This window comes from Maylandia zebra, linkage group LG19, assembly GCF_041146795.1.
Source record: "Maylandia zebra isolate NMK-2024a linkage group LG19, Mzebra_GT3a, whole genome shotgun sequence".
Classification (NCBI taxonomy): domain Eukaryota; kingdom Metazoa; phylum Chordata; class Actinopteri; order Cichliformes; family Cichlidae; genus Maylandia; species Maylandia zebra.
The window spans coordinates 5,379,326-5,403,942 of record NC_135185.1 but is presented as its reverse complement, the minus strand read 5'-3'; the positions used below and the strand labels follow the sequence as shown (position 1 = coordinate 5,403,942).

At 43.6% G+C, this 24,617-nt stretch overlaps 1 protein-coding gene across 1 annotated transcript in view; it reads right to left on the bottom strand.

Annotated features, from left to right (window-relative positions):
• kcnh5b (potassium voltage-gated channel, subfamily H (eag-related), member 5b) overlaps window positions 1-10,957 on the bottom strand; it is a 194,467-nt gene extending 183,510 nt beyond the window's left edge. The window contains exons 1-2 of the mRNA XM_004554683.4: window positions 10,766-10,957; window positions 425-548 (exon numbers count right to left, since the gene is read on the bottom strand). Coding sequence (XP_004554740.3) covers window positions 425-548; window positions 10,766-10,838 — 197 coding nt within the window. The 5' untranslated portion in view covers window positions 10,839-10,957. The remainder of the gene's footprint in view (window positions 1-424; window positions 549-10,765) is intronic.
• Window positions 10,958-24,617: the final 13,660 nt, after the last annotated feature.

Here is a 24,617-nt window from a genome sequence, read left to right as displayed (position 1 = left end):
TTTGCAGTCTTTAAAATGAACCTATTCTTATTTCCACCTTTTTTCTTCTTGGACTCAAAGACAGTAGCTCTGCATAATTCAGAGTTCAAAATAGTTGATCTCATGCTGGACCTTGATGCACCCCTCAATCAACCCACTGTCTTAAGCTGTGTTTTAGCCAACTTTCTTCTGATTGGCTGTTCCTTCCAGATGTTAGGCTCAAACAACAAGCAGGCAGGTCGACTTTGGTCGCAGCCAATCACATACAAGTAAACTGCTCTGACTGCAGTTTACTAAGTTTTTCAGTTTATTACCTGAACTTTCAGATATTTTTAATTTGAACATCCTTCAGTGCAACAGTAAATATATGCCAGAAAACAAATAAAAACATATCAGGTCCACTTCAAATGTCTGGTAATGATACAAAATCTAATTTGACTTGTACCTGCATGTGCTGCTCTTCTGCATGACCTCGGCTCTGTGGAAGCCAGACAGCTTGCAGAATCCGTCATTACTGTAAACTATGGGCCACTCCACGATCTGGGCGTTTCCCAGGAGAAAGCTGGTCTCTGACAGACAGACAGGAAAGACAGAACATCAGCTCCAGACAGCATCAAATATAAATAACAGATAAAAGGCTACAAAGCTTCTTAGCCTCTGAGGAGGACTGGATAAAGATGTGTTAGACTGGCCGTGTCAGTTTTAGTTTTGCTTTTCATGAAGCCAACATGTTGTTCTGTTTGTAGTCTTAGTGGGAAGAGATTAAAGGAGAGTCTCTGGTTTGAGGACCTCAGAATTTCAGAGGATGCATACTTTAATTGATCTTTGAAAACTGATTGTAAAGGTTCATTAAGCTTTGCTTTAAATATACTATATTATTATACTAGTAATGAACCTTTTGTTTAGCCAAACCACAAAAAAGTGATTCGACTTTAAACCGATTTGTTAGAGCTCTTGTTGCAAAGCTATTAAACCAAAGGAAATGGTTTGACCATCAATAAAGCTAAAAGCAGGTTTAGAGGGTGTTTTACACTAAAAAGACTAACTCTGAAACAACTTCTCACAGCGGAGGGGACATGCTGCACTGGTAACATGAGGAGGAACGATTACAGCAAGCAAGAACTCTGTGAGCCAGCATGCAGTAAGACAGACTTCAAAAACTCTGAACTTAAAAGCTGCAGCCGTATGTGTGCCCTATGGAATAAGGAACTGAGTAAGGCTTACTTCAAGACAGTCAGCCTGAATCAAATCAACACTGGTTAGGCTACTCAATGACCTTAATGTGCTTCTGGTGCCTGAGCAAAATGTTTTGGGTCATTGCCATGCTGGAAGCTCCATGATCCATCTTCAGTGTCTCGTCCATGATTTTAAGGGGTAAATCGACTGATTCTTATATAGTGCTTTTCTACTCCCCCTGAGCACTCAAAGCTATAACATGCACATTCACCCAATCACACCCATTCACACAAGCACATCCTTCAATGTTTACTATCTAATATTCACGCTCATTCATACTCCGATGGATGTATCGAAGAGAACTTGGGGTTAGTATCTTGCCCGAGGATGCTTGGCATGCCCGGGATCGGCAGGGATCGAAGCACTAACCTTCCGATCAGTAGATGATCTGCTCTACCTCCCGAGCTACAGCCACTCCTTAATACTGTGAAGTCATCCTGTACCCTTAACAGAAAAACAACCCTAAAGCATAATGTTTCCACCTCCATGCTTGACTGTGAGGATGATGTTCTTTGGGTCATCCTCAGCATTTCTCTTCCTCCAAACATGGCGAGTCGAGCTTAATTTTGGTTCTTCTTTGACCACGACACTTTCTCCTAAGCCTTCTCCAACTCATTTAGATGTTTACTGTCAAACCTAAGATGGGGCTGCAAAATTTGAGTCCATTATAATGTAGTGTGTTACTAGTGCAGTTCTTGGTTACTGTGGTTGTCTTCAGATCGTTAACAAGCTCCTCTTGTGTAGCTTTGGGCTGATCCACCACCTGTTTTATGAGCCTCCTCAACCCTTGAGACTTGATGGAGCTGGATGGAGATGCACAGAGCTCCAGACTGAAGGCGACTGAAGTTCATTTCCTCTGTTTCCAAATAACTGAACCAAAAGTTGTCACCTTCTCACCAAGCTTCCTGTTTGCCTTTTGATGGTTTTGTAGGGATCAAATACTTATTTCTCTTAAACACTGTAACATTGTATTATAAATAATTCCCTGCCTGTACAATGGCTAACACTGAGCAGTGCTGATTTTCTAACACTGGAATATTTCTAACATTTTGAGTTATTTTCCAGTGTTAGAAAATCAGCACTGCTCAGTGATAGTCTTTGTTAATCTTCAAAACTGACTAGGTTACTTTTAAACATATAACACTGTCAAAAGTGTTAATTTAACACTCAACAGTGTTGTATTTAACACTCAGAGGTGTGGACCCATATAGACACTCTCTAGTGTTAATTTAACACTGGAGATTTTGCTGTGTACAGTGTACCATGTAGGGCTTGCGCCATATCATACCGTTCACGGTAATACCGGTATAATGTTAGGATATAATATATATAAATATAAAGATATAATGTTACTGACCTCGAACTGATTTTATGTGGTACACGGCGCTCGAAAATCTGTCAAAAAATGTTTTACTACGAAGCTACGAACCTGCACCGCTTGATGGATTGTCGGAGCATTACGGCTATTGTAGGCAGGAGCCTCGCGGAGTGATACGTACTGTGCTTCAACATAATATTACCCTATTGTGTGTGTATAATCTAGGTTTTGTGGAAATTATACATGGCTGAAGATATGTCGGCCAATTTCCACTGGACATGCCTTTTAGTTAAACTTTCAGCAAGGAATTTGCATTTGCACTGTTAAATTTTTATATAACTTTAATGCACATAAAAAACAGCTGCTTGTTTAAGTGAAAATATATTGATGGGTTGTGGATGTGGAGTTGTAAAGTATTTTGTCTCGCGTCATTTATATCGTCAGTTATATCGTTATCGTAAATTTTAAAATATTATATCGTGATAAATATTTTTGGCCATATTGCCCTGCCCTAATACCATGTATAGTATGCTATATATTTTGTTAGTGTTTATTACTGTTTTCATTTTATTCATTGTTTAGCTTATCAGATAGAAAAACACATCTGCATCATGAATATTTGGTCGAACTTTATGGATACAAAAATCACCTGAACCTGATTCTTCAAGTCAGTTTTACTTATAAGGACAAAATAAATAATGGACATGACCTTATGAACAAGAATGAACACAAATTCCCCCAGACATGCAATCTATAAGAATGAGTGAGAAAATCATAAACCTCCCCAACCCTCTTGTTCAACCTGAATGAGTTACCCAGCAGCTACAGTCTGGCAAAAATGAGACTGCAGAAACATCAGGGCAGAGGAAAAATACCACCAGCAGCTTCTTGCCCTTTCTCCTTTCCCTTTTTAACCACACAGACATTAATAATTCATTTGATATATTCTGCATGGTGATAGCTTGGTCACTGAGGAGAACAATGCAGAAGGTTTTGACTGTTTAACAATTAGCTGTACAAATCTCATGCACATCATAATGCTGCTAAAGTTTAACAGATGTGAGCAGTCCCAATGACATATTCAATTTTTTGTACATAAATTATCTGGAGTATATTAAAACACACACACATTGGGTTTCAGGATTAGCGAGGTTCAGTTTTTTACTCTTAATGTATTTGAGGTGTAGCACCTGTGCTCCAATGACCAGTAAAAAAGGCTACACTTGTGAAAAGACTAAGTCCTGCATTTCAATACAATCAAAGCTAAAAATGATAAATGACTCTTTATCAGGAGCAACTATGACTAAAGAAATATGGAGGACGGGTATTGTTTGTGTACAACAATGAAATAAAACAAAACACATTATTCCTTTACTTGAAATTAAAACAGCCCATGAGAAAGATTTACTTACTTGATGGCTCTGGCCCCACTGTGCCTTTGATTCCCTCCTTGTGCCTAACCCAACAAATTATCACTGCTCATGAGTTATGCATCAACCTATCACACTAAACACAGCCCAATCAGCAGCACTGCAGGGTAGGCCAAAACTTTGTTTAATTCCTTAGAGTCTTTTCAAAGTAAAAGCCATCTAATGCATCAACTTTTACCATCTTGTTTTTGGAAAAGCTGGAAACAGCCATGACTGCTCTTCATGCTATGAAATACCCAGATATTGCTGAACCATTTAATAATATATATAACTGATAGCCAAACTCAGAGAAATAACACCCTAATCATAATGGGCCAAGATGATCTTTTAAGGGGTTTTTTTTTTTTTGGCATGTTTGCATGGGCAGCACGGTGGCACGGTGGTTAGCACTGTTGCCTCACAGCAAGAAGGTCCTGAGTTCAATTCCAACACCAGGCCGGGGTCTTTCTGTGTGGAGTTTGCATGTTCTCCCCGTGTTTGCGTGGGTTCTCTCCGGGTACTCCGGCTTCCTCCCACCGTCCAAAGACATGCAGCTTGTGGGGATAGGTTAATTGGATAATCCAAATTGCCACTAGGTGTGAATGTGAGTGTGAATGGTTGTCTGTCCCTATGTGTTAGCCCTGCGACAGACTGGCGACCTGTCCAGGGTGTACCCCGCCTTTCGCCCTATGACAGCTGGGATAGGCTCCAGCGCCCCCCGCGACCCTGAAAAAGGATAAGCGGAAGCGAATGGATGGATGTTTGCATTTATTAAATAGTAAAGCAGTGAAAATGGACAGAAAAGGGGGAGAGAGAGAGAAGAGGGAAGACATGCTACAAAGGTCCATGGGTTACTTGAAGCCAGGCTGCTGCACTCTGGCCACGAGGTTGTCTGCTCACCCGCTGAGCTAAAGAGGCAGCTGAGCTTTTAAAGTAAATAACCTTTTCATTGTTAAGCCGTGCACAACACATCTCCCAAACTCTCCTGTCGCTGTCTGTTTTATACACCTAAACATCCTCAAGCTGACAGTCAGCTGCTGCATAAGGAAATCCCAAAAGACTTCAGCTAAATCTATCCGATCTCTCCGATGTTTGCATCTCCTCGAAATCACAACAAAACACACGAGCAAGAAAATAGTAACAACTGTTTCATTTTCAAGGCTCTTTCCATTAAAAAGTAGGTGATTACAGCAAATAACAATATCATAATGTTAACAAAGTAAATAAAGGTTCACTGTAATAGTAACTAATTATATAAAGTATATTTAAGGGCTGCATGGTGGTGCAGTGATTAACACTGTTGCCTCACAGCATACACCTCCTTTTCCACCATCAGGCCGGTCTTTCTGTGTGGAGCATGTTCAACCCGTGTTTGCGTTCTCTCCAGGTACTCCAGCTTCCTCCCACAGCCCAGAGACATGCAGTTAGTGGGGTTAGATTAAATGATGTTTCTAGGTGCCCGAATGGTTGTCTCTATGTGAGGCTAACGGTCTCTTGCCTCTCACCCTAAGACAGCGCTCCCATACCCCCGGGCCACAGACCTGTACTGGTCCGTGAGTTGTTTGGTACCTGGCCGCGAGAGATAAGGCTCGGGTGTGAAATTTATGGTTTTCAGGGTTTTTATCATTAACTCTGTCGTTTCCCGTGTTGTAGTTGTGTGTCTTATTTTGAAAGAAATATTTACGCATTACCATAGCGACCAGAGAGCATTAAAGGAGGACGTTGCTCTCAATGTTGTTGGCGCATTTCAGGAGGACGCTGCTAATAAATTTACACAATTACACAGTGAATTCACATTTATTATTATATTTACAAAAGACCACAGTTTTTGTCTTGGTTGTATCATTTTATTTTGTTGTATTTGTCCGCGACACCTGAAAGGCCGGTCCGTGCAAACATTGTCTGACATTAAACTGGTCTGTGGCGCAAAAAAGGTTGGGGACCGCTGATTTAAGACAGCTGGGATAGGCTCCAACCCCAATGTGGGCCTGAATTGAATAAGCGGAAGAGAATGGATATTTATGAAGCTAACTCATTGGTTAACATGTCTGAGAAGTCAAAAAACAGACAGCAGTATTTGGAATGAACATGCAAAAGCAGTGATGTCCCTTATCACCTGCCAGGAATATTGTCCTGGTAACTCAGAGAGACTTCTCTCTTCCAAAATAAAAACAGTTGGCTGGTAAAAGGCTGGATTTTAGGATGAAAAGATACTGTAGCAGCCAATCAAATAAGACTGCATGTATGCACAAAAAGCAGCATTTCCACCTGTTCTACATTTACAGCATTGAGGAAAACTCTGTGAAACAGCATTTAAGCTCTGGAAAGACAATAAAATTTCTGCAGTGAGACACGAGCGGATGAGTTGTTGAAGGTGTGTCAGCAGCTCTTTCAGCCATTTACAGACTGATGAGTAAAACCCTCAAGCAGCACACTCTATTGATTTCACCAGTCAGCCATCTAATGATAAAAAAAAGCGATCATAAAAACGTTCTTGCTGTAGTCAGGGGAAAACCTCTATCACTGCATTGGCCTGCCAGCACTGACTGGGTGATATTTGATTTTTAACAATTGTATATTTTTTAAAAACTCATCAGCTGAACGCCTTGCAATGATCATGTGACCACAGATATACTGGAAAAGCATATAGATGGCATTTGAAAGTGTGCGAGTATATTCAAAGGGGAACGGTGACCTTTTATAATATTAACTGTCTTCATGAAGCCGTAACAGCAGGCTGACAGTCAAAGTATCACCTGGGGCTGGTTTTCAGTGACTTTGTTTTAAAATGATATTCTCACTGATTTTATGTCTCCACTGACACGTTTTTCTTTCCTGCTACAAGAAGAGAAGTTTTTTTCTTTTAACAGCCCCTCCTGTTATGAGAAAGCGCTTCTACAACATGAAAAATGAGGAATGGAAGGCCATATCCAAACAGGACATGGCTTGTAAAAACACCTTGAATTTTGTTTTTGTGGTTGTGGAAGCATCACGGATAATATTTTTAAACTTCACTGTAACTATTTTTTTTCCTGGATTCAATGGAAAAGAAAATCCAAGTACTGTATAGAGTGGGTTCTTTAGAGCTCAGCAGGGATATTATTTGTGTGAAATAAAACCTTTGAATCAATGTCCCACAACACCAGATTAGCTGGAAATTTCCATCAATCCACTTCCACGTAGTGGAGCCTGTCCCTGCTCCATAGGGCAAGAGGTGGGATTATACAGAGAGACAGACCATTCACACCTACGTCCAACTTAGAACCACCAATTAACCCCACAAACTGCGTGTCTTTGGACTGTGGGAGAAAACCAGAGTACCCAGAGAGAACATTCAAACACCCTACAGAAAATGGAAATGTGGTATGTGGTTTCAGGAAAACTGAAGATTTTTAAATGCACAAAGCAAAAACAAACAATTTGCTTCTAGGAGGACTTTTGGTGTAAGTTCACTTATAATCAGCTCAGCAAAGCATAACCTCAAATCTTATTCAGAGTTCAGCGAACTGATGAAAACTAAGCCAAGTCTTACACGAGTCTCAGATGTCTGCACTAACAATCTAGTAAATGAACAACTGAAAAAACTTATGGGTTGCCAATACATCTGAGACTTTCACCTGGTCTTGTCCACCTTCCACCATCTCCACTGAGCCTAATATGATGTGTTCTCTGGCACCACCCACAGGAGAACATCTCCAGATTTTTCATTCACCCAAAAGTTTAGTTTGAAACAGGCATTTGATTAAAATAACTTTTTTATTTAATTTAGTGCAAAATGCTTCAGGCTCACGTGCTGATGGAGCTGAAAAATGATCCCCCAAAAAATCCGCAGAGCATCATGGGTAAGGGGTGAGATGGACAGAAGAGTCCGGAACAAGATCAGCCTCATCTGTTCTCTGCATCACTTTCCAAACAATTACTTAACAGATTTTTCAGCACTAAAGGGAACGGGAGTTACTTAATTTATCACCTTCTCGTTTTAAGCCTGAAACCTGATGACTGCAGCCTCCTGTGGGCTCTTTAAAATTAAAGTGCTGACTAAGACTTAATGCCACACACACAAAAAACACATTGAATCATCTTGACCTTTTCCCACTCTCCTCTTTCATCCCAGCCAAGTTGTTAGCTGGACTGTGGTATCTGCCCAGTATGGCTGCCTGAAGGCAGATACCACGGGAGCACCTGAAGAAAAACTAAAGCCATCGTGGGACTTTATTAAAACCCACTTTTAATAGATTATTCCAAAGTTAACAGCTCTGATTTAATTTTCAGAGAACTGTGTGACAGGCTATGAAACCTGTTACTGTTTAATTTTTATTAAAGCCGAATGAAAGAAATAATACATTTAAAGTCTTTTGTTTTTTTTAAGAGCTCATCCTACCAACACATTCCAATGTCCTTAAAAATGACAGGAGCTGCTTAGCAGTACTCAACTTCCAGCTGGAAATACAACCCCAACTCCAAAAAACTAGGATGCTTTTTAAAATATAAAACAAAACAGAATGCTGTGATTTGCATATCTTGTACTGACTGGGTAGGCAGAGAGCTCAGGCCGGAAAGGATGAGCAGCAGGTTAGAGCGATTGAAGATAGAGAGGGAAATGTACTAATGAGTGAAGCGTGTGTCCTGAGAAAATGTTAGGAGTGTTTTGAGGAGCTGATGAATGAAGTAAATGAGATAGAGACAAAGGTGGATGGAGGAAAGTTAACGAATAAGGAAGTGAAGAGGAACAATAAGGAGGAATCGATGGCAGCTATGAAGAGTAGAGGTTGGGCAATAAAGTTAGAGAGGCAAAACTGAGATGGTTTGGACATGTGCAGAGGAGGGATAGTGGATATGCATGAGCAAACAAAGAAGACTTCAGCGACGTTTCATAGATTTAGTGAAACAAAACATGCAGAGGGCTGGAAAAGTAAAACAAACTGCTAAAGGAACTTTTGTTAACTGGTCAGTACCATGATTGGATATAAAATTAGCATCTTAGGGAGGGAGAGTTTCTCAGAAGTGATGATGGGCAGAGGTTCACCTCAATCTGCAAAAAAACAATGTCTATAAACTGTAGAACGGAATTGAAAGAGATGCTGTCGGAAATCACAGCATTATTTTCTAGAAATCGTTGTCTGTGAGCAGAGTTCACCATGCCAGCCACAAATCCAGGTTGCAAAGAAGAAGCCATGATCCATTTTTTGGAATTGGGGTTGTATACCCATCATTACTCACTGAAGTTCTACATAAACACACTTCGGCTGCTGTCATCATTTAAATGTAAGTTTACATTTGTAAATGTAAAACGTAAATTTGAATTTTGCTATTTTTTTGGCTCTCCTTGTGCCCTTGATGGAAGAGTGATTGGCGTGTTTTCAGGCTTTTATCCTGGGACAGAACATTTTGGCACTGGTGAAGTTGTCAGTGTTACCGATGACCACGCTCACTTCTATAGGGCACATAAACACCAAATCTGAAAGTGATGTGAGCCAGGTGCTGTGAATTTTGCAGTCACTAACCTCCGTTCAGTTGAATAGTTATGGGAGATTTCGGATTTATGTGACAGCACTCTCCTCCACTATAATTAAAATATCAAATATCAAATGAATATGGTTTTGGAAAAAAATATTCCAGCACTCCAGCAGAGCATCAGAGACTTGGACAATCAATGCCAAGGTGCACTGAAACAGTCGGTGATGGATTTTGTTCAACCCTGAGATCAATCCTGAGGTATGGAGGAGCTGACAGGCCAGAGAACAATGTACAACATCAACATCTTTTGCTACTCACATCATCCCAGACAGTTTCATTTGTGATTTCTTAAACAGAAGAAAAAAAAACGAAATAACACGAGAGAAACTACAACAAATTTTTTTTTTTTGACTAAGGGCAAGCGACAGAAACACCTTTCCGGAACCATCTTTTTGACCTCAATACCACCACACAGCCTGAACCTCCTCAGTTCACAAGTCATTCCGGCCAATTACCCGGCAGACGTTTTTGGGAAGATAAAGGAAAGCAATCAATCTAATAGAGACGAGAGCGCGTTTTCAGGCCGGTGCCAAGACAAGGCGCAGTTTACGAGAAAGATAGCTTTTTTCCCTCTCGTGCAGAAACAACACAAAAAAGCAGTCAACAGTGATGCAGAGTAATACCTAGCAATTCAAGGAAAGGGGGGCACGTTTTTATTATTTAACCAGGCAGATCGTTCATTCCGTCTAACTAAACCTAACGCAGATACAGCATTACATGACGGAGCATGCTATAAAAAATTCAAACCACTGTGTAGTCCTTTCAGTCTGTTCCCGTGTAATAATAATAATAATAATAATAATAATAATAATAATAATAATAACTTCAGTTTATGACAAAAAAACTTTATTTTAAAAAAACTGGCGACATAATGGCCTCGCATAAACTCAATAATTTAACATGAAAAGTTAAAGGCGATGCGTAAACTGTAACTGTTGAGGGACCTTAACGCAAACAAAATCCAATGTGATTGGAAAATATTCTCATTTCTGAAATCAGCTTCTTTTTTATCTCTTGCTTGGGTTTGACGGGCATCAGCTGATGAATAATATTGGGTTCACGTTGCCTCACACGGGGAGCAAACAAATAAATGCAGGTATAAAGTGACTTTATGTGATTATATCCTCCAAACCTCCCTCGTTGCACTGATATAAACACACACACACACACACACACACACACACACACACACACACACACACACACACACACACACACACACACACTGTTTTCCATCAAAGTCCTGGTCCAAGCGATCTGGTAAAACCAAACCCAAAGCAAGCTTCGCTCCTACGCGTGGACTCACCACTTGAACGCCGGACTATGTTCTCCAGAAAAGTGTTTTGCGGTGCCACAAGCCCTCTCTTTCCCCCGGGCATCCTGCTGCGGGCGGACGGAGCTGGTGTCTGTGGCGGTGTGTCTGCTGCTGGGATGTCGGTACTGACGCTGGCTCTCAGTCGGACCGATGGGGAAGCTCATTGTAACCGTGCGCTCTGGATGCTCGGTGCGCACTGAGCCACAGCAGCGGCGCTACATCCCGCTGCCTGCACGGAGCTCCAGGACGCATGCGTGTCGGCTGCCGAGTGCTCGCTCTTCAAAATAACGATGTACTGTAATGTTTGTGTAATAAATGCTGTTTACTGGCTAATATTTAGCAATAAGTGGAACCTTTATATATTTATCACACATTCGGTTTGCATCGTTAGTAACGCAGATGGCAATATCAGACTAGTTATGTTTTTCATTTGCATTTTGATGAGATTTTCTAAACAATTTACATAACTGCTCAATAGCGCATTAGAATTAAAATTATTTGGCACTAGAACTGCAGCTTATTTATTTCTTATTGTTCTGATTAGGGTTAATCTGCCAAGTGTTTTCCTCTGTTGACTAATTTATTGTTTGCTCTCCAACATCACAGAAAATGGTGGTAATCAGTCATAGTTTCATGCATTTTAAGATTGAAGAAGAATTTATGAAAACAGAAAATCAGCCCAGACTGAAAGAAAGCAGCAAATACTTCCAATGGAGAAGCTGGAACCAGAGGACCAAAAGGTAGCTGTAGATTATTAATAAATCAGCTATACTTGGTCAGTTTACAGACATCAAGTTTTAATGGCAATTTCTTTCAAAAGATCTATTCATAAAAGCGTGTTAAAACCATAATACAGTTCTTTTTAAGTTGATTTCATAGACACGTCCATCTACGGTTATAGGATACACAGCATCGACAATCTACAGATCAAGAATATAAGGTTAACAATTTAACTGTTTAGGCACCAGAAAGGAAAACTTAAATGTTGGTCTACTGGAGCAGAGGGCCCAACTAGAGGAAGGAGGAAGGTATAATGAGTTAAACCTGGCAGGTTTTCATCGACAAACTTGTAACACAGCAGGAATTAATGCCAGGAGAAATAAAGAGCCAAGTGAAACAAACAACCACAAAATTCCCCTTTTTAACTTTATTTCAATTCATGCTGAGCAAAAGTGATATAGTGTGTTAATCAGTGAGATTTAGAGCTGTCAACAGATGCATTTTTTAATCTCAGGACAGAGTCAGGCTGGCTGTTTCCTGCATCCACCCTTAATAAACTATCTGTGCTTCCTAATTCAAACATGGTACATGAGAGAAATCTAGCAGAATAATTCAAAATAGTGAGCAGATAAGTAACTGTGAGTTGCTTTAGTATGAAGCAGTAAAACTAGTGTCTCCCTCTGCGAGCTTCCCCCAGGAACGCTCATTAGCTTGCATAAAGGATTAATGGGGCACCTGGGAGCAGAAGGCCTCCACTGGAGCAAGAGACCACACTTCATGCTGACGTCACCACCAGTGATGGGAATAACGGCGTTACAATAACGGCGTCACTAACGGCATTACTTTTTTGAGTAACGAGTAATCTAACTAATTACTATTCCTATCGTTACAACGCCGTTACAGTTACTAACAAGAAAACGCGGTCCACTACTATTTTTCAACAAACAGACAGTTGGAGCTGTGTTCAGCTTACCGCATTTCATATCAGCTGCACGGAAGTAGCTGTAAGTAAACTGGACGCTACAGCTTTAAGCAGCTGCGCGCGCTCCCGCAGACGGCAATCACGATCACTGTCTAGCACAACACCTGGAGCTAAGGGAGCAAAACAATCACATGAGTGCTGCTGTTTGACTGAGGAAGAATAAAGTAGTCGTGGTAAGCCAATCATATGACCACTTAAAGAAAAAAACAAAAAAAACAGGGGAAGTTTTAGGAGTGACGAGAGAGAGAGAGAGAGAGAGAGAGAGAGAGAGACCGCAGAAAAAGAGAGAGAGAGCGAGTTTTAAGATGTGAGAGATTTGTGACGTTTATCGTGTTTGGAGTGTGTAGCTAATGTGTTGTCTTGTGTAGTTAGTGTGTAGTGTTGTGGATAGTTTTGTGTTGTGTGTCATAACAATGAGGCGGCTGCTGTCTCCAGGTAGAAACAGGAGTGATACACCTGCTGCTGTCACTCCTGTAGGTATCAGGCTGTGATGTTCTCCTTTATAGTGGACAGAAATTATTTTTTTGGAGTGGCACAAATAATTTGTGTGGCATCTTATTGAATAAAGAACAGCTGATTGTTCTGTAAATAGTTTGAAATGGTTATTAAAAAAATCAAGGTAAAAGGTAAATTGATGCAAATAACTTTGTTGTTTGCAAAACTTGTGCACAGGATTTTAAAATTGACCATTTATATTTGCATGTAAAGTTATGAAATATGATTCATTAAACATGTTTAGTGGTTGTTACAGTGAAAAATATAACTTTTTCTACTCTGATTTTATGTTTTTTGTCGGATTTTAGATCAATTGTGTTAATACAGTATGTCAAAATGAAAACATAACTGTAAATTCAGACATGTGAGGTTGTGCTGAAAAGGATGATACCAAACAAGGCAAAGTAAATAGTTTTTAAAGGTGAAATGTAGAGGAAACATCAAAAGTAGTTAAAATGGCCAATTACACGCTGGACCCCAGAGGGTTAAACTTTTTTTTAAAGTAACGCAATAGTTACTTTTCAAGTAATTAATTACTTTTAGAATATTGTAACTTAGTTACTAACTCAGTTTTTTAAGAAGTAACTAATTAATTACTTTTTCAAAGTAACTTGCCCAACACTGGTCACCACATTGTATCTACTGCACTGTACATAGCAGGTCTAAAAACTACACTAAAGCTGATCAGATTGTCTCAATCTTTGACTGTTTGCACTTTAAATACCTGGTGACCCTCTCTTCTACTGTAACCCCTAAGAAAATCAACCCTGAGTTTGAAAACTAAGTTACTAACCTTATTAAGAATTTGAATGTGTCTGTGGAGATGATCCAAAAACACAATTATAAATGTTCAAAAAGGACAAAAAACACCTACAGTAACCATCCCATTGAGCTTTAAGTGGCCATTAAAACCAACATTATGGAAACCATACGTTGACTAAGTCTTTGAGTTAACACTCAAATGTTGGACTCTATCCCAAAGTCTTACGTGCAAATCTCCCTTTTTGCACCTACTAACACTCTTTTCATCTGATGCTGTCAAGAAATCTGTCAGCATCACCTCGGATATTCCAGCATGTGTGTAAACACGCGAGGTGGCAAATGCTCTCATGGGATAACCTTAATTGGCCCAGTTGCATCATGGGGTATCAACCATATGTGACAGCACAGGTCGGACAGCTGCCGTCTGCTCTAACAGGCTGAGCTGTGCAGACAAGCCTCTCTCTCTCTTACACAAGGTGAATGTCTCTCACTCTACAGAGGTTCATTAACGACAAATCTGTTGCTGGAAAGGAACCAGTCAGTTGGTGTAGCTGACTTTATATTGAAGTGGACGGAAGAGAGTGTTTTCAGCATGTCAACTAACTGAAGAATACTAGTGAGCTCAATATGCACCTTGTTTATGCTTGTTTGTCTGAAAGTTGTTCTGGCACACGAAAAATTAGCAGTCAGATGAGGTCATGGCATGTTAGAATGCAAAGGTGTCTGTGTCAGGGTCCTGGGTCGGAGTGACCCAGGATCCCTGAGCAGTTATGAATTATATTATCATTGTATGTATATTTGGTGTTGCTGTCCTTCTCCCTGTTTGCGTGTGTGAATATGTGTTTCTGCGGGCGCCTTCAGGCCTGCTGGCGGACTGGCCACACCCGAAGCCACACACCTGCTGCCAGTGTTGGGAAGGTTACTTTTAAAATGTATTCCATTACAGAATACAGAATACATGCCCCAAAATGTATTCTGTAACGTATTCCGTTACGTTACTCAATGACAGTAACGTATTCTGAATACTTTGGATTACTTAATATATTATCATGCTTTTTACAACAACGTGAATGTACTATTGCTGTGTGATTTATTACTATTACTGAAGGTCCGCAACTCCGAGCTGTAGTAAAGGGACCTCTGACTAATACGGCGGGGTCCCTGTCGGCTCGTAGCCGAAAAATAGCTTTACTTTGTTGTGTGGGTCAACTTTTCTTGCGAGAGACAGAGAGAGGCGTTGAAAGACTGCTCCAACAGAACTTATTGTTTTCGGAGGAAAACACAAACACGGTGTACAGTCGAGTCTTAATAGCTTACTTACAGCTGGGCTCGTCAGGCACTCTTCTTGGCTGAAGTGGTTATTATTATATTTACATGCTTCCAGCTCCCGTTTTTCCTCGATGACAACTCGTACCTTTCCACTCCCCTTTTTCTCCCTCCTCGCGCTCACAGACCCATAACGTGTATGGCAGTCCATTCTCCCTGCAATACGGACTACACTGCCCATGATGCTACATTCTTTAGAGCTATGCTTGTAGCATTCTGCCTGTTAGCTTAGCACAACAACAACAACAACGAAAAGGCGCTCTCTCACCCAGGAAACACACAGTCGCAGAGAGAGAGAGAGCGTCGCCCTGTAACCATGGCAACCGTAACGCTGCCGCCCGGAACAAAAGAACGTAGCTGTCAAACAAAACCCAAACAGTCCTGACCCGCGACAATATGAAACAGGAAAGTACCGCAGTGTAATCCATTTATTTCAACAAAGTAACTGTATTCTGAATACCACCTTTTTAAACGGTAACTGTAACGGAATACAGTTACTCATATTTTGTATTTTAAATACGTAACGGCGGTACATGTATTCCGTTACTCCCCAACACTGCCTGCTGCTGATCAGGCCTCGTCGGGGGAGCTACTTAGGAGAGTCTTGGAGCTCCCACCGACGCGGGATCATTGCGTGAGACTCCACGTTAGTCATCCTGTTGAGCTCAGTTAGTGTGTGTATGCCCGCGGTTATATGTGTCCTGACGGCTGCTTCTATTGTGTCCCCAGGAGAGGTGTGGAGTGCCAGACAGCAGCCAGCACGGGGATTGCTGAGACACGGGAGCGGAGAGCACAAACACTGGGAGAAGACACGACACGGGAGTCTGGGGAAAGCACGGCAATTTATTGTTGTTTAGTTCCATACACTGTAAATAAACGCACTGTTTACACACAGAGCACGGCGCCTGGGTCCTCCTTCCCTACACCCCTACGGTCTGCCATGCTAAACCGTGACAGTCTGGGTCCTCAATGCAAAAGCCCATAATATCCATGTGAACTTCTCAAACCACTACTGAAGTATAATCGACTTTAGAGGTTTAGGTCCATTTCCATCACACCATACCATTAGGGAGGCATCAGGTTGCAGGATTGCAATAAGTCCGAACATCAGGCAGAGTCATAACTTTAGCTAAATGTTACAGGCATGGCCCTTTAAGGGTGAAGCCTGATGGAAAATGTATTCGGGATGTGTGTTGCGGGACTACCCTGGTGTGTGTGTGGAGAGAGAGGAGAAGGGGAAAAAGTAACGGTTAGCAACAGAAGAGGCGGAAAGAAAATTAGTAAAAGGAATATAATAACTCCCTCGGCAGCCAGAGTTGTGTTGGCGATGCTCGCTGTGAGTAAACTGTTTCAGCCCACTGTACGCGGTGTTCGTGCCTTGGAGAAGAAATAAAGTTCGGTGAAGCAGTTTTTCTACGCCTCCTTCGATCTTTTTACTAGCGGAGTTGACCTGTACAGTAAGCTAGTTGCCGGCTACGAGCCAGTCACGGAACCTTCAAGTAACTGTCAGAGGTTTCCTTACTACAGTTCGGGGCCGTGGATCTGGCACGGTAACACTGGGGGCTCTTTTCCGGGATTAAACTCCGCAAAGTGCAGAGAGAGACAGAGAGAATGGCGGCGCCGGGAGATGCTGAAGGGGATGACATGGTAATGTACTTCAGTAAGAGTAGCAACCCATTTTTGTCAGAATCCCCGGAGAGTGGCACAGTTACTGTGGAAAGTGCTACTAATGTAAATAATAGAATCTATAGCGGCAACCCCTTCATCACAGACATAGAGTTAATGCCAGCGGCAAGCATAGCAGCAGCCAATATGACAGAGTTTGAGGCTGCATGGCATCTCACCCTGCCACCTTCAGCTTACACCAAACCTTTCTTAACACCAACAGCAAAGCAGAATGCAGTGTGCAGCGAGTTTAAGCAGTTTCAGTACTCAGACTGTGAAGGCCCTGGTAATATTACATCTACACCGCTTACAGTGGGACGGCATGGCACACATGATCACCTATCTCGGATTGTTACATCTCTGCCATGCAGCCAGCCATTCACCGCCATGAACTGTACCTGCAATGTCCCTACAAAACCACAGTTTACTGAGCCAGCGAAGCTACACGTTATGCCAGGTACACCCCAACCTGCGCAATACAGTTATGAAATGCCAGCTCAGGGCTATTTTTCCCCATGGTAATACAAGCACCAGCTGGGGGGTGTGGGCTTTGTAAGCATGGCCAAGGTCACAGTTCAAAACAAGCCACGCCAGGGCCACGCGGTTGTTTAGGGTGCAAGACAGTGGCTTTGCGGATTGTAGTGCTGATGAACAGACGAGGGGCAAGGAGAAAATTCCCACATTACAACCAGACCATTTCGATGGGTCAGGGTCATGGAAAGACTTTCTCTATCAGTTCGAGACCTGTGCAAAGGCCAACTGCTGGACAGAGGAGGCCATGGCTGTCCAACTCAGATTCAGCCTGAGGGGCGCGGCTGGAGCCATAGTCCACAAAAACCCCAAATCCGCTCGCTGGATTTACCAGAGGATTGTGGAGGAGGTGGAGGCTGCCTATGGGCCGTGTTCAGAGCATGCAGCAGCCATTGGCATTGAGCTACGGCAGAGAATCAGGAAACCAGGTGAGGCTCTGCACACCCTCAGAGATGATATATATGAGAAGGTTTCCTACCCGCTCCGAGCTGGAGCAGGACTGTATTGCTGTGGAGATCTTCACTAATGCTTTGGCAGATGCTGAAATGGTCCAGAAATTATTGGAAGAACAACCATGCACCCTGGCAAGAGCAAATGAAATCGGCAACAGGTTCGAGACAACGAAAAGGGCCGCCAGGGCAGTCACGCAGCTTATGCAGCCAGGCGCACGAGTCTCTGCAACACAGAGGGCCCGAGCAGCTGCATTACGGGAGAATGTTCATATGCTAAGCTATGAACCACCAGAGAGAGCTCAAAGACCTTACCAGCGTGGGCGCCAAAGCTGGAGTACATTTAACAAGCCAAGCAGGAAGGAGGCTGTTTGCCATAACTGCTCCGGCATAGGACATCTACAGAGGAACTGCCCCTCTCCTCGCTCACCTGCACAAAAGCCTGTAAAAGCCACTAGAGGCCCAGCCCCTGACCCAGGCACAGTGTTCCATAACGGAGGCCTAGATGTGATGTGTGTCCAGATAGTAATACAGGGATGGGAAATGCACGGCGGAATGTGCTGCCCCTCCACTATTTTAACACCATCCCCGCAGAGTCAAGACCCCAGGTGCAGGCATCCATTGCTCAGACTCTACAAGGCATTGGTCCAGAGGGATTGGCCATCCTGGGTGAGGTCATCCTGCCTGTACATGTGGGGAGCAGTGTTAACAATGTAGACTTTCTTTTGGCCGACATGGCTGAGGGCACTGAAGTTATCCTGGGGCACCCTTTCCTGCAACAATTGTGCGCTTGCTTAGACTATGGCCGCCAAGAGATAACCCTGTTTGATGAAAAGATACCATGCTTTGGCTTGTGCCCTCAACCCCAGGTGCTTGTTGTCAGGGTGGCACGCACTACGGTTTTGGAACCAGGCTGCGAGTATGTGGTCCCCGGGTTTTCCAGCTTCCATTGTGCCGCTCATAGAGACATGATGCTAAGCCCCACAAAGGGCTTTGTGGAGAAGCACCAAGTGCTGGTGGCTCACGCAGTTGTGCAATCTCATAAACCCTCTAGCATCCCAATCAGAGTCTTTAACCCTGGGGCTGCAGCTGTTACCTTAAAGCGGGGTGCCGTGGCAGGGGTTCTTCAGCCGGTGCAGATCCTGGAGGGGTCGGAGAGTCACCCACCAAGGGTCTTGGCAGCCCTCGAGCTTAACAGTACTGCCCCTGCTTCTGTGCCAAGCCATTTGCAGGCCCTTTATGCTGAGAGCAGCCCCAGTTTGACTCACGTTGCCCGTTGCGAACTGGCAGGCCTGCTGCGGTCCTATGGTGATCAGAATCAGAATCAGAATACTTTATCGATCCCTAGGGGAAATTATATTTTGTTACAGTGCTCCATTATAAACAAACATTAACAGAGACAGACAATACACTAACTAAGAATAGCACAATATATACAGGCTTATATATATATATATAAAAGTCACTTATTAATAAATAGCTGAAAAAGAACATGTGCAAGAAGGGTGTAGCTGTTGCAGTAAACAGTGTGTTAAGTGGATGACCACAAGCAGGAATGATTTCCTGTGTCGTTCAGCGGTGCTTTTTGGTAATCACAGTCTTTCACTGAACTTGCTCCTGTGACTGACCAGCATGTCATGGAGTGGGTGGGAGTTGTTATCCAACATTGTCTTTATCTTGGACAGCATCCGCCTCTCCGACACCATCTTGAGGGAGTCCAGCTCCATCCCCACAACATTACTGGCCTTACGAATCAGTTTATCGAGTCTGGTGGCATCTGCGACCCTCAGCCTGCTCCCCCAGCATGCAACAGCATAGAGGATCGCACTGGCCACAACAGACTCATAGAAAATCCTGAGCATTTTCTGGCAGATGTTGAAGGACCTCAGTCGCCTCAAAAAATAGAGACGACTCTGGCCCTTTCTGTAAAGTGCTGTGGTGTTTTTAGCCCAGTCCAGTTAATTGTCAATGTGAACTCCAAGGTATTTATAGTCCTCCACAATGTCAACACTGACCCCCTGGTTTGAAACAGATGATTCTGCTCACACCACGTGACAAAGGAGTCGACCACAGCCCGGTACTCTGTCTCATCATCCCTGCTGATACATCCAACCACCGTGGAGTCATCAGAAAACTTCTGAAGATGGCAGGTCTCTGTGCAGTGGCTGAAGTCTGTGGTGTAGAGGGTGAAGAGGAAGGGGGACAGTCCCTTGTGGTGCCCCTGTGTTGCTGATTACCGGGACTCACTCCGTCTGGTCCAGCAGACTTGCCTGAATGAAGTCTCCTCATTTGCATCTCAACCTGGTATTGAGTGAAGGTGATGGGTGGGGGAGGGGTGTCAGGAATCTCACAGGAGGCAACAGCGCCATGTGAAGAGAGAGGCTGGCACAGTGGTGTGGCTCTGGATTCCGGGCTGACTACAGGTGAGGTTGTGGGGGTGTGAGCAGACACTGTGGTGTCAAATCTATTGAAAAACAGATTCAACTCGTTAGCTCTATTCTCACCTCCCTCAGCTCCACTGCTGTTGGTTGGCCTGAATCCAGTGATGGTCTTCAAGATAATAAACGGATGAAAATACAAGTCAGAAAAAAAAGAATACGTAAGAAAACAGAGCTAAACTAAGAGAAAAAGCAGGAGCGACTGTAACAGGCTGCACGCTGGTTGGCGCATACGCACTGAAAAATGTCTGATGTCTTCTCCACTGGCCTGAATGACCTTGGTTGCACCAGTGTTGTCCAGCATGGCATCCTGACCACACCAGGGCCACCAGTTAAGCACCCACCGCACAGGATGGCAGGGGACAAACAAATAGCGGCCGACCAGCAAGTACAGCAGATCCTGGAGGCTGGGCTAGCTCAACCTAGCAATAGCGGCTGGGCTGCTCCAATTGTGATGGTGAAGAAGAAAGAGTCCCAGACTGTGTGTGGACTATAGACCACTAAATGAGCGAACTCTTAAAGACGCTTATCCCCTGCCACGCATCCAGGACACCCTTGACACGCTTTCCACTGCCAAGTACTTCAGTACACTAGACCTGACATCAGGTTACTGGCAGGTAGAGATGACCCCCAGAGCCCGAAAAGCAGCTGCATTTTGTACCCGTAAGGGATTGTTCGAGTGGAATGTGATGCCGTTTGGACTGTGCAATGCACCGGCCACATTCCAAAGGCTTATGGATAGAGTCCTGGCTGGGCTGCAGTGGGAGACGTGCTTAGTGTACCTTGATGACATCATTTTCTTGGTTCAGGATAGCACCCAGATGCTGGAGCGACTCGAGCAAGTGTTCATCAGATTGCGTGGAACCAACCTAAAACTGAAATGCTGCCTGTTTTGGGAGCAGGTTGCCTATCTGGGCCATATCATCTCTGCTGGAGGTATTTCCACAGATTCCCAGAAAGTTCAGCAGGTGACGGAATGGCCTACACCGCGGACCGTAACAGAAGTGTGTCAGTTTGTTGGCTTAGCCTCATACTACCGCCGTTTCGTGGAGAACTTTGCCACAATAGCTAAACCCCTCCACGAACTCACTAAGAAGTATGCCCGTTTTGACTGGACTGCTGAGTGCCAGGAAGCATTCCAGGAATTTAAAAAACGGCTTACAGCAGCCCCTGTCCTGGGTTACCCACTGGACCAGGGTGACTTGTTCCTTAAAACTGATGCCAGGGATTGTGGGATCGGAGCAATTCTCTCCCAAGTGCAAGGGGGCGAAAAGAGGGTCTTGGCTTTTAGGAGCAGGCTGTCAGCTACCAAACAAAACGATTGCACGAGCAGGCGAGAGCTTTTGGCGGTTGTGGCATTTACTTCCCACTTCAGACAGTACCTGCTGGGTAGGCCGTTCACTGGGTAGGCCGTTCACGGCTGACCAGGCTAAGGGAGCCTGAGGGCCAGCTGGCCCGCTGGTTGGAGAAACTGGCAGAGTATAACTTCCAGGTGCTGCACCGACCTGGGAAAAACCACCAGAATGCAGATGCATGTTCCAGGAGACCCTGCCGTGCTTCATGCCCGTGCACACTTCCAGAGCCCACCATAAACAGCGTCCAGTTTGAGCATAAAGGTGTGCAGTATAACTTAGAGGACTGTCGTACCAGCATAACCCCCCCAGGGCAGCCCCTAGTGGGGGTAGTGGGGCCTGATGGTACCAATGGGAAAAGCTGGGTAGCAGGACCAGAGTGTGCACCCGTAGCAGCGGTGGACTGTTGTCACTCAGTAATGCAGCAGATGCACGATGACCCAGTGGGCAGCCACTTTGGGGCAGAAAGGACTCTGGCACGCCTGAAGAATAGGTACTACTGGTACAACGTGAAAGATGATGTGACCCTGTGGTGCCGCACTTGCACCAGTTGTGCTGAAAGGGCGCGGCCCCTAAAAACCCCCCAGGCAGCAATGGGTACGGTACGTGTTGGCGCCCCCATGGAAAGAATTGCAGTCGATCTGATTGGACCATTGAACGAAACAGAGAGGCATAACCGGTTCATATTGGTGGTACAAGACTATTTCAGCAAGTGGGTGGAGGCTTTTCCAGTCCCCGATGAACAAGCACCCACAGTGGCAGAAAAGGTTGTTGCGGAGTGGGTGTGTAGATATGGAGCCCCACAGTCTCTGCATAGTGACCAGGGCACCAACTTTGAGTCGGCTGTGTTCCAGGGGATGTGCGAACTGTTCGGAATCAAAAAGACACGCAGGTAGAGCGTTTTAATGCTACCCTTCAGAAGGCCTTAGCCACCACCGCGGAGCACTGCCACTAGGACTGGGATATAATGATCCCATATGCTGTCATGGCTTATCTGAGAGCCATGCTAGGCTCAGGGAGACTCTGCTGACCGTCTGTCCCGCGGTCATGCAGGGACTTCATCAAGCTTGGTTGTCTGTTCTTTGTGTGTTTTGATTAAAGAATGTTAGCTACCGCTCACTGCTCGTCTGCAGGCTTTATTTAAATGGAAAACTTCCACAACAGGTAAAAAAAAAAAGCTTTTTGCTAAAAAAAAAAAAAAGATTTAGAGCAGAAGTTTTTTGCACTGCATTTTAAAATGAAAACATATTGCATTTATTTACAATTAAAGACACAAAGCAGAAAGTGTGTTACTGTTTTACATCCACAGACACACAAGAAAAGAAGCAGGCAACATGAGGTCAAGTTATGGCAATTTTATTGGTGTATTTCAGTACATGTATTTAGATTAGAGTTTTTAAAACACAAACAAAAGTGAGTGGCATGACTGCTGTCCCGCATAGAATGCTGTATGTTTCCTTGTTATTGGGGGGTTCATGTGCTGGAATGATGTTAAGGGTTTAATCATCATCCAGAGTGGGGGTAGTGTTACAGGCATGGCCCTTTAAGGGTGAAGTCTGATGGGAAATGTATTCGGGATGTGTTTAGTGGGACTGCCCTGGTGTGTGTGTGGAGAGAGAGAGGAGAAGGGGAAAAACTAAAGGTTAGCAACAGAAGAGGCGGAAAGAAAATTAGTAAAAGGAATATAATAACTCCCTCGGCAGCAAGAGTTGTGTTGGCGATGCTCGCTGTGAGTAAACTGTGTCAGCCCACTGTACGCGGTGTTCGTGCCTTGGAGAAGAAATAAAGTTCGGTGAAGCAGTTTTTCTACGCCTCCTTCGATCTTTTTACTAGCGGAGTTGACCTGTATAGTAAGCTGGTTGGCGGCTACGAGCCAGTCATGGAACCTTCAAGTAACTGCCAGAGGTTTCCTTACTACGGTTCGGGCCCGCGGATCTGGCGTGGTAACAAAAAGGAGTGAGTGATGGTATGGCCCCTAAAGGAGACCTTATCTCATTGTCACTGTGAGATTATATGAAGTTGTCAAAGGCTCTTGGAATAACTTAGGTCTCAATCACCTCACAGAAGTGCAGAAGAGGAGGTATCCCCACTGAGGGGAGCCAGTATGATAAAATTCCTGCTTTTTCCAAGTGTGGTTAGCAGTTTGTTGTAGTTTCTGGATGAGGTTAGTCAGGTGTGAAAAGACGTATGCATGTGGATGTGCAGAAACAGAAACAATATTTTGAAAAACTTTTTTTCTGAATTTAATTGGATCTTGGATGCCAGCAGGTCACAATGTAAAGACAAACTCCTATGTTTGATTAGATATGACATTGTCAAATAAAATGCAACTAATCTGCAACACAGAATATTTCTGACAGATTCACAGCATCCCAGATTTTCAATTGAGGACACAGACCACCCATGTGCATTGCCTGGTGCTAATTTCCCATTTAAACATCTGTCTTGCATCCCAAGGCCAGATTCACTGAGTAGAGCAAAACAGCGTGAGTGTAATCCACAAGCAGTGCTCACAGTTCTGGTTCGTTTTACAGGTGATTTAGAAAAGTTGCACTCTTTTCTAAATATAGGCACCATCAGTTTATTTCAGCATCAAGCACAAAATACAGGACATGCTTTTTTAACTAAGTAAATTTTGCACATTTTGCAGTAAACTGTGTTGCAAAATTTAATGTTTGCTAAGGAACTCCAATACATCTGTTAAAGGGTCATTTCCAAAAATCTCTAAGTTCCCACTTCTTGTCACTGCACTCTCTTTTTAAAATGCCAAATGTACTATTTTTTTTGTTAACCGGTTTTGCAACGGGGGCAAGAGAACATAGACAACTAGGTACGTAGACAAGAATTTAGAATGAAGATGATGGTGAAGCTGGCCATAAACACCCTCCATTGATAGTCATGAATTATTCCAGGTGCAAGGACGGCAGACCCTGCCCAGAGGCAGACACAGGAAACAAGGATCCACACAGGCCACACCCAGCTGCTCACACAGCAGCCATCACAAATAGTATATGGAAGTCTAATAGTTTGTCACTATTAGACTTCCATTTATTGGGTTTGCAGACTCCTCCATGAAAAGAAATGATGAGTCAGTGCTGGTGTGTCGCTACCTAAACTCAATTA